The 9552-nt window shown below is 36.7% G+C and overlaps 1 protein-coding gene across 2 annotated transcripts in view; it reads right to left on the reverse strand.

The window, feature by feature from the left end:
* The window catches only part of ERCC6L2 (ERCC excision repair 6 like 2), a 148116-nt gene that overhangs the window by 69928 nt on the left and 68636 nt on the right, over positions 1–9552 (reverse strand). For both annotated transcript variants that reach the window (XM_059411717.1, XM_059411718.1), the window contains exons 10-11: positions 4963–5034; positions 4206–4351 (exon numbers count right to left, since the gene is read on the reverse strand). In XM_059411717.1, coding sequence (XP_059267700.1) covers positions 4206–4351; positions 4963–5034 — 218 coding nt within the window. The remainder of the gene's footprint in view (positions 1–4205; positions 4352–4962; positions 5035–9552) is intronic.

The raw sequence follows: 9552 nt of genomic DNA on the forward strand, positions 1-9552 counted from the left end.
GTTAGTTGTGATCTCTCCTCTTTCATTCATGATTTTATTTATTTGGGTCCTTTCTCTTTTCTTTTTGATAAGTCGGGCCAGGGGTTTATCAATTTTATTAATTCTTTCAAAGAACCAGCTCCTAGTTTCGTTGATTTGTTCTATTGTTTTTTTGGTTTCTATTTCATTGATTTCTGCTCTGATCTTTATGATTTCTCTTCTCCTGCTGGGCTTAGGGTTTCTTTCTTGTTCTTTCTCCAGCTCCTTTAGGTGTAGGGATAGGTTGTGTACCTGAGACCTTTCTTGTTTCTTGAGAAAGGCTTGTACCGCTATATATTTTCCTCTCAGGACTGCCTTTGTTGTGTCCCACAGATTTTGAACCGTTGTATTTTCATTATCATTTGTTTCCATGATTTTTTTCAATTCTTCTTTAATTTCCCGGTTGACCCATTCATTCTTTAGAAGGATACTGTTTAGTCTCCATGTATTTGGGTTCTTTTCAAACTTCCTTTTGTGGTTGAGTTCTAGCTTTAGAGCATTGTGGTCTGAAAATATGCAGGGAATGATCCCAATCTTTTGATACCGGTTGAGTCCTGATTTAGGACCGAGGATGTGATCTATTCTGGAGAATGTTCCATGTGCACTAGAGATGAATGTGTATTCTGTTGCTTTGGGATGAAATATTCTGAATATATCTGTGATGTCCATCAGGTCCAGTGTGTCATTTAAGGCCTTTATTTCCTTGCTGATCTTTTGCTTGGATGACCTGTCCATTTCAGTGAGGGGAGTGTTAAAGTCCCCTACTACCATTGTATTATTGTTGATGTGTTTCTTTGATTTTGTTATTAATTGGTTTATATAGTTGGCTGCTCCCACATTGGGGGCATAGATATTTAAAATTGTTAAATCTTCTTGTTGGACAGACCCTTTGAGTATGATATAGTGTCCTTCCTCATCTCTTATTATAGTCTTTGGCTTAAAATCTAATTGATCTGCTATAAGGATTGCCACTCCTGCTTTCTTCTGATGTCCATTAGCATGGTAAATTCTTTTCCACCCCCTCACTTTAAATCTGGAGGTGTCTTTGGGCTTAAAATGAGTTTCTTGGAGGCAACATATAGATGGGTTTTGTTTTTTTATCCATTCTGATACCCTGTGTCTTTTGACAGGGGCATTTAGCCCATTCACATTCAAGGTAACTATTGAGAGATATGAATTTAGTGCCATTGTTTTGCCTGTAAGGTGACTGTTACTGTATATGGTCTCTGTTCCTTTCTGATCTACCACTTGTAGGCTCTCTCTTTGCTTAGAGGACCCCTTTCAAGATTTCCTGTACAGCTGGTTTGGTGTTTGCAAATTCTTTCAGTTGTTGTTTGTCCTGGAAGCTTTTAATCTCTCCTTCTATTTTCAATGATAGCCTAGCTGGATATAGTATTCTGGGCTGCATGTTTTTCTCATTTAGTGCTATGAAAATATCATGCCAGCTCTTTCTGGCCTGCCAGGTCTCTGTGGATAAGTCAGCTGCCAATCTAATATTTTTACCATTGTATGTTACAGACTTCTTTTCCCGGGCTGCTTTCAGGATTTTCTCTTTGTCATTGAGACTTGTAAATTTTACTATTAGGTGACGGGGTGTGGGCCTATTCTTATTGATTTTGAGGGGCATTCTCTGAACCTCCTGAATTTTGATGCTCGTTCCCTTTGCCATATTGGGGAAATTCTCCCCAATAATTCTCTCCAGTATACCTTCTGCTCCCCTCTCTCTTTCTTCTTCTTCTGGAATCCCAATTATTCTAATGTTGTTTCGTCTTATGGTGTCACTTATCTCTCGAATTCTCCCCTTGTGGTCCAGTAGCTGTTTGTCCCTCTTTTGCTCAGCTTCTTTATTCTCTGTCATTTGGTCTTCTATATCACTAATTCTTTCTTCTGCCTCATTTATCCTAGCAGTGAGAGCCTCCATTTTTGATTGCACCTCATTAATAGCTTTTTTGATTTCAACTTGGTTAGATTTTAGTTCTTTTATTTCTCCAGAAAGGGCTTTTATATCTCTCGAGAGGGTTTCTCTAATATCTTCCATGCCTTTTTTAAGCCCGGCTAGAACCTTGAGAATTGTCATTCTGAACTCTAGATCTGACATATTACCGATGTCTGTATTGATTAGGTCCCTAGCCTTCGGTACTGCCTCTTGTTCTTTTTTTTGTGTTGAATTTTTACGTCTTGTCATTTTGTCCAGATAAGAGTAAATGAAGGGGCAAGTAAAATACTAAAAGGGTGGCAACAACCCCAGGAAAATATGCTTTAACCAAATTAGAAGAGATCCAAAATCGTGAGTGGGGAGAAAGGGGATAAAAAGAGGTTCAAAAAGGAAGAAAGAAAAAAGAAAAGAAAAGAAAAGAAAAGAATTTTTAAAAAAAGAAAACACCTAAGAAAAATGTAAAAAAATATATATATATATATTAGATAAACTAGTAAAAAATCGTTAAAAAAGAAAAAGGTAACAGTTAAAAAAAAAAATTTTACCCGAAGGCGAGAAAAAAAAAAAAAATGAAAAAGAAAAAATTAAATTAACTGCAAGACTAAAAAAAATCACAGGAAAAAAGCCATGAGTTCCGTGCTTGGCTTTCTCCTCCTCTGGAATTCTGCTGCTCTCCTTGGTATTGAAACCGCACTCCTTGGTAGGTGAACTTGGTCTCGGCTGGATTTCTTGTTGATCTTCTGGGGGAGGGGCCTGTTGTAGTGATTCTCAAGTGTCTTTGCCCCAGGCGGAATTACACCGCCCTTACCCGGGGCCGGGGTGAGTAATCCGCTCGGGTTTGCTTTCAGGAGCTTTTGTTCCCTGAGCGCTTTCCGTAGAGTTCCAGAGGACGGGAATACAAATGGCGGCCTCCTGGTCTCAGGCCCGGAGGAGCCGAGAGCCCAGGGCCCCACTCCTCAGTGCGCCCTCAGAGAACAGCGCCCAGTCACTCCCGTCTGCCTGACCTCTGGCCGCGCTCCGAGCTCACCGAGCCTGCGACCGGTTCAAGGTAACACGGAGCTGCGAGCTTACTGTCGGCTCTCTCTGTAGCCGGCTTTCCTGTTCCAATACCCGCAAGCTCTGCGACACTCAGACACCCCCGATCCTTCTGTGACCTTGCGGGACCTGAGGCCACGCTGACCCCGCGTGGGCTTCGCCCCGGTTTAGCCTCTGGAGCGATGTCCCTCAGCGGAACAGACTTTTAAAAGTCCTGATTTTGTGCGCGGTTGCTCCGCCGCTTGCCGGGAGCCGGCCCCTCCCCCCGGGGTCTATCTTCCCGTCGCTTTGGATTCACTTCTCCGCCGGTCCTACCTTTCAGAAAGTGGTTGTTTTTCTGTTTCCAGAATTGCTGTTCTTCTTCTCTTCGATCTGCCGATCTGCCGATGGATTTTCAGGTGTTTGCAATCTTTAGATAAGCTATCTAGCTGATCTCCGGCTAGCTGAAGCAGTCTCAGCTTGCTACTTCTCCGCCATCTTGACTCCTCCCTCCCGTATGTTTGTTTTTAAAGTCCTCTGAAATTCTTTTTGAAAGATAGTGGGGGCAGATCTATAAAATACTTACATATTAGATGTCAAAGTAAGGATTTGTTACTCCCAAAAAGGGATTATTATGTTTATATTGGCTTAACTCTTTCTCTAAAGTGTGTATGTTCTTTAAAAGGTTTTATTGAGAGATTCATAAATAGGTGTTACAACTGATTTAACTTCTATAAAGCCTATTAATGTGGAGTTGCTGAGGATGAGGTAGGTAGACAGAGGGAGGAAGTACCAGGCCCACTAAGCCCAGTGGACTCTCTAGGGCTCCTTGAACACAGTTTAAAAATACTGCTACACATGATTCTCAGTTATATGATTAATAACTTGATTATCAATTAAGTCTGGCTGTTCTGACCACAAGACATGAATAAAAACACTATCACAGAAAATTCCTGGGAGGAAACATCCATTTCTTTTGATTGTTATCTTTATAAACCCAGACATATAAGGAGAATTCAGTGATGATAAGAAAATTGAGAGAAAAGGTTAGGTAAAACTCAAGATATTGTTATTTCAGTTATAATTAATAGCATTTTTGCTGCTTCTCCTTAAAGCCAAATAAAACAAAGCAATAGAAGCATAACCACTGAAAATTAGTCCAGTAATAATTTTTAAATTACCCTAAATCTTAAAAGCAATTAGATAAAAATCAAGTTATCAAATTTTATTTTCTTACATTGTGGATACTAGGCAAATGTTAACATCTTGTGTACTGTTGAACTCTTTCACAATTTTGAGTCTTTCTTCTGATTTCGTACTTCCATCAAGTCGTCGGTACTCAAGTCCAGCCGCCATACAGTATTGCTGCAGAACATCAAGCAACTACAGAAAAGATATGAAGAAAGGCAAAGACAAATTCATGGTGTAATAAGTTTCATACAATTATAGAGATAAGATTTACTAAGTATTAATAATTGCTGCTTACAAATTCTTTCTTACAATTATAAGAGCAACAAATATTTTCCTAGCTTCTGGCTAATGTATTTCTTCCTATTATCCTGAAACTGACTCTAAAGTTCACCAATGCTTGTCTTAAAAAAAAAAGAAAAGAAAAAAATCAACCTTTTAAGGAAAAAAAGAAATCAAACTTTATTTTTTTAAACTAAAACTAAATAAAAAGAAAAGTATTGGCCAATTTATGTAAATAACTTTCATTATTTGTGCTATTTTCCAGGTTCTAAAATCTCTTAAGTGTCTTGAATATTTTAATTATAGCAAAAACATAAACAGAGAATTAAAAATCTATCTTTGAATCTGCTATTTGACAATAACCTTGGTATCTTTGAGATTTAAGCGTCTTCTGTTTTAAAAGTTGCTTATCTCACTATAGTATGTATAGGAGAGAAAATGTGGCTGGACACATATGTCTCTTAGGCTTTGTGCCTCAGAGTTAGTGCTGGGCCAATCAAGAATATACTTCAGAAGAAACTCACCTTGGTGGAAAAGGAGAAAAGAAGTATTTTATCTTTGTTTTTCCTGCAATGATTTAAAAGCTGCTGAAGGACCTGGAAATGAACCACAGAAATCAACCACCAGTGAAACAGTTCCAACTAAAAGCACACTTTATACATATAAACATCACTTGAGTTTTTCTTAAAAGTTATTTTTATACAATATAACCTCACTCCTCTTTCCTAATTCCCTTCATTTTTGCCAACTTAGAGAAATAAAGTATTAGATATTACATGAGATGTTATTCATCATCATATTGTCAATAATGAGGTAAGGTTCCCAAAGACTTTTGTTTCATCTCATCTGGTTTTAATAAAAAGGAAGCATTTTAGATTATGGGATGCATTTAAATGAATTAATTTAATTTCTAAAGCACACTTTCTTTATACCTACAATATGTTCAGAAACTAAATTACAGAACAGCATTCCTTTTAGGAAGTATTTAAGTTTTTTCTAGATAGATGTAATGAAATGTGTTTAATTACATTTAAGTTCTAAAAGTCTTGATATTTATTTTCTTAAAATAATCAGTCACATATACACCTCTTCTCATTTTATCCCTTCTGCTTCTCTATTTACAGTAAGCCCTGACTTCCAGACTTGATTTTGACCTCAAAATGTCAATAATTTGCCCCCATGCACAGTGCTTTTAGGGATGGAGCAAATAATCCAAAGCCTATTTATAATAGTAATACTGTTATTTTTAAAACAGGCATTTCAACGTCTGGCAATGACAGTTCCAGAACACTGTGGAAAAGTAATCCACAAAGGAAAGAAAAGGAATTTTCTGAACTAAGCTTAAAATTTTTCTGAATTATGCAACAAAGACTTCAGCAATTTTGTTTATCCACTGATAAGCATTTAAACTTAAAATAAAAAATTATAAGCAATATAAGAAACATAAGACACTTTCAATAGTTGACTAACTCTGACCCCTGCGTCCAATTCCTCGGAAAAAGCCACAGAGTTAAAAAGAAAGCTACTCAGATAACCAATCAAATGGTGAATAAAAATGTCACAAATCAGGTAAACCTAATTTTAATACTCGCAGAACTTACAAAGTAAGCTTTGCATTTATTTGCAAAATAAGCTTTGCATTTACTTTGTTTTTTAATAAAACAACTGATTCTATATAAAGTATGTGCATTAGAGTTTCACATAATACATTAGCTTTTTAAAATTAAAAAACTTTGCTTTTTAGAGCAACTTTGGATTTATAGAAGAATGGAGTAGAATATACAGAGAACTCCCAGAGACTTCATTCCCCCATCTTGCACTTCTGCCCCTCTCCTGCACCCAGCTTTTCCTATTATTAACATTTTGCATTAGAGTGGTACATTTGTAACAACTGATGAATGAATAAATTATTATTAATAATATATAATCATTAACTATTATTATTACATCATTATTATTATTAACTAAAGCCTATTTACATTACCTACATTAGGGTTCATTCATTGTGTTGTACACTTCATGATTTTTTACAAATATATAATGACATGTATTCATCATTACAGTCTTACACAGAACAGTTTCACTGCCCTAAAAATTCCCTGTACTCCCTCTATGCATTCCTCCTTTCAAACCCCAGGCAACCACTTATCATTTTACTTTTTCTACAGTTTTGCATTTTCCAGAATGTCATATAGTTGGAATCATACAGTATGTAGCCTTTTAGACTGGCTTCTTTCACTTAGCAATATGCAATTAAATTGCCTTGTGTCTTTTTGTAGCTTGATAGTTCATTTCTTTCTATTACTGAATAGTATTCTATTGTCTGAATAACTGCAATTTATCTATTTACCTACTGAAGGACATCTTGGTTGCTTCCAAGTTTTGGAAGTTATAAATAAAACTGCTATAAATATCTGGGTGCAGGCTCTTGTGTGAGATTTTTAACTCATTTGGGTAAATACCAAGGAGTGTTGTAAATAACAATGTTCACAGCTAAGAAATCTTGGGCCTAAATCTTCTCAAATTAGGCCTAGAGATGAACATGACCCCTATATGATCCCAACAGCACTAAATTGGGTTTCCTGAATCTTTTTCCCCCAGCCCCTCACAGTAAGTGGCCCTGTGGTATTTCCCAAGGGAAGGGAAAATGAGGGTTCTTATCAGGGGAGTAAGTTCAGCTTGTGACCATCCATTTAAATAGAAGTTGAGATTAAAAAAAAAAAAAAAAAGAAAAAAGACCTTCACATATAAGAGAAAGAGGCTGAGTTCATGAGTGTAGCTTTGAGGGTATGAAGGGTACAATAAACATTACATCAACAAACAAATTACAGCTGCAGGCTGATGAATAATAAGAAAAGCATAACCTGTATCACCTGAATTCAAGACACACATGCAACTTGGATTTCTTAACTCTCCCCAGAGGCAATAGGTTATATGCTTATACACTTTGTATCACTAAATCATCAGATGATGTTGACAATCAGATGATGATACACAATCTTAAAAATATAGCCCTGGATTATTACTATCAGTCTCCATCTTGTTGGTGTTCTCTCACAAAACAAATAAATTACAGGCTTCTTTCACATATACAGACACCTACCCAGCCTCTAGCAACATGCTTGCTTTTTCCTTTCTAAAAATCGTAACAAAAATTAAATGTAATAATTATTTTAATCAGAAAACTCCAATAGGGGGCGCCTGGGTGGCTCAGTGGGTTAAGGCCTCTGCTTTCAGCTCAGATCATGGTCCCAAGGTCCTGGGATGGAGCCCCACATCTGGCTCTCTGCTCAGCAGGGAGCCTGCTTCCTCCTCTCTCTCTGCCTACTTGTGATCTCTGTCTGTCAGATAAATAAATAAAATCTTAAAAAAAAAAAAAGAAAGAAAACTCCAAGAGTATATTTTAAATCATATGTTGAGTATAAGAATATAAAATGTAGAGTTATAAAATTCATTTAATATCAAGAGTAACTTTTTAGTGAAGAGTCATAAAAAATGCAATTTAAATATGTAACAACAGATAATACAGTTTTCACAGGAGGCCATGATTTCTGGCCTGGGAAACAAGGGGATAATAAGTGCTCAGATCCAAATTAATTGAGCTTTTTACATGGTTTTATTTAAAAATAAGGTCAGCAAAATGGATGACAAAAATAAACTATTCTTAGGAAAGATTGTTAGGAAATTTACTATTGTTAGGTTTGAATTATTTATTATGATAATAAATCATAGAATATTCTCACTAACACAGAGTTATTTTAAAAATATACAACTCTTGGGGCGCCTGGGTGGCTCAGTTGGTTAAAGCCTCTGCCTTCAGCTCGGGTAGTGATCTCAGGGTCCTGGGATGGAGCCCCGCATCGGCATCATTGGGCTCTCTGCTCAGCAGGGAGCCCGCTTCCTCCTCTCTCTCTCTGCCTGCCTCTCTGCTTACTCGTGATCTCTATCTGTTAAATAAATAAATAAAATCTTTATATACAACTCTTAACTAAGTGGGTATAGAGAAAATACACCTCAATGTAATAAAGGCCATATATGACAAGACTACAGCTAACTTAACACTCACTGAAAAAAACTGAAAGCTTTCCCTCCAAGCTCAGGAACAAATCAAGGATGCCTCCTCTTGCCACTATTATTCAACATAGTACTAGAAGTCCCAGCCAGAGCAATTAGGCAAGAAAAAGAAATAAAGGCATTCAAATGGGAAAGGAAGAAGAAAAACTGTTCCTAATTTATATATGGCATGATCTTATATACAGAAAACCCTAAAGACTCCACCAAAAAAACTGTTAGAACTAATAAATTCAATGAAGTACAATACAAAATCAGTCTACAAAAATTCATTGTCTGTCCATATACCAATAAGGAAATATCAGAAGAAGAAATTTTAAGAAAACAATCCCATTTACAACTGTATCAAAAAGAATAAAGTAACTAAGAATACATTTAACCAAGAAGGTGAAAGACCTGTACACGGAAAACTGTAAGACATTAAAGAAGACACAATTAAATAAAAAGGTATTCAGTGTTCATAGGTTGGGAACTAATGTTGTAAAATGTCCAACTGTTCAAAGCTTCTATAGATTCAGTGTAATCACCATCAAGATTCCAACAGCATTCTCCACAGAAATAAGACAAACAATACTAAAATTTGCATGGAACCACAAAAAAACCCATATAGTCAAAGAAATCTTGAGAAACAGCAAAAAACTGGAGGCATCACACTTCCTGATTTCAAACTATACCACAAAGTTACTGTAATCAAAACAGTATGCTGAGATTATGAAAAAAAAAAACAAACAAAAAACAACAGTATGCTATTATAGAACAGATAAAGATTAATGAAACAAAATAGAAAGCCCAGAAATGAACCCACATATATACAGTCAACTAATTAATGACATAGGAACTAAGAATATACAATGGGGGAAAAGAGAGTCTCTTCAATAAATGGTGCTGGGTGGGCGCCTGGGTGGCTCAGTGGGTTAGGCCGCTGCCTTTGGCTCGGGTCATGATCTCAGGGTCCTGGGATCGAGTCCCGCATCGGGCTCTCTGCTCGGCAGGGAGCCTGCTTCCCTCTCTCTCTCTCTCTGCCTGCCTCTCCATCTACTTGG

The sequence above is a fragment of the Mustela nigripes genome, chromosome 9 (assembly GCF_022355385.1).
Source record: "Mustela nigripes isolate SB6536 chromosome 9, MUSNIG.SB6536, whole genome shotgun sequence".
Classification (NCBI taxonomy): Eukaryota; Metazoa; Chordata; class Mammalia; order Carnivora; family Mustelidae; genus Mustela; species Mustela nigripes.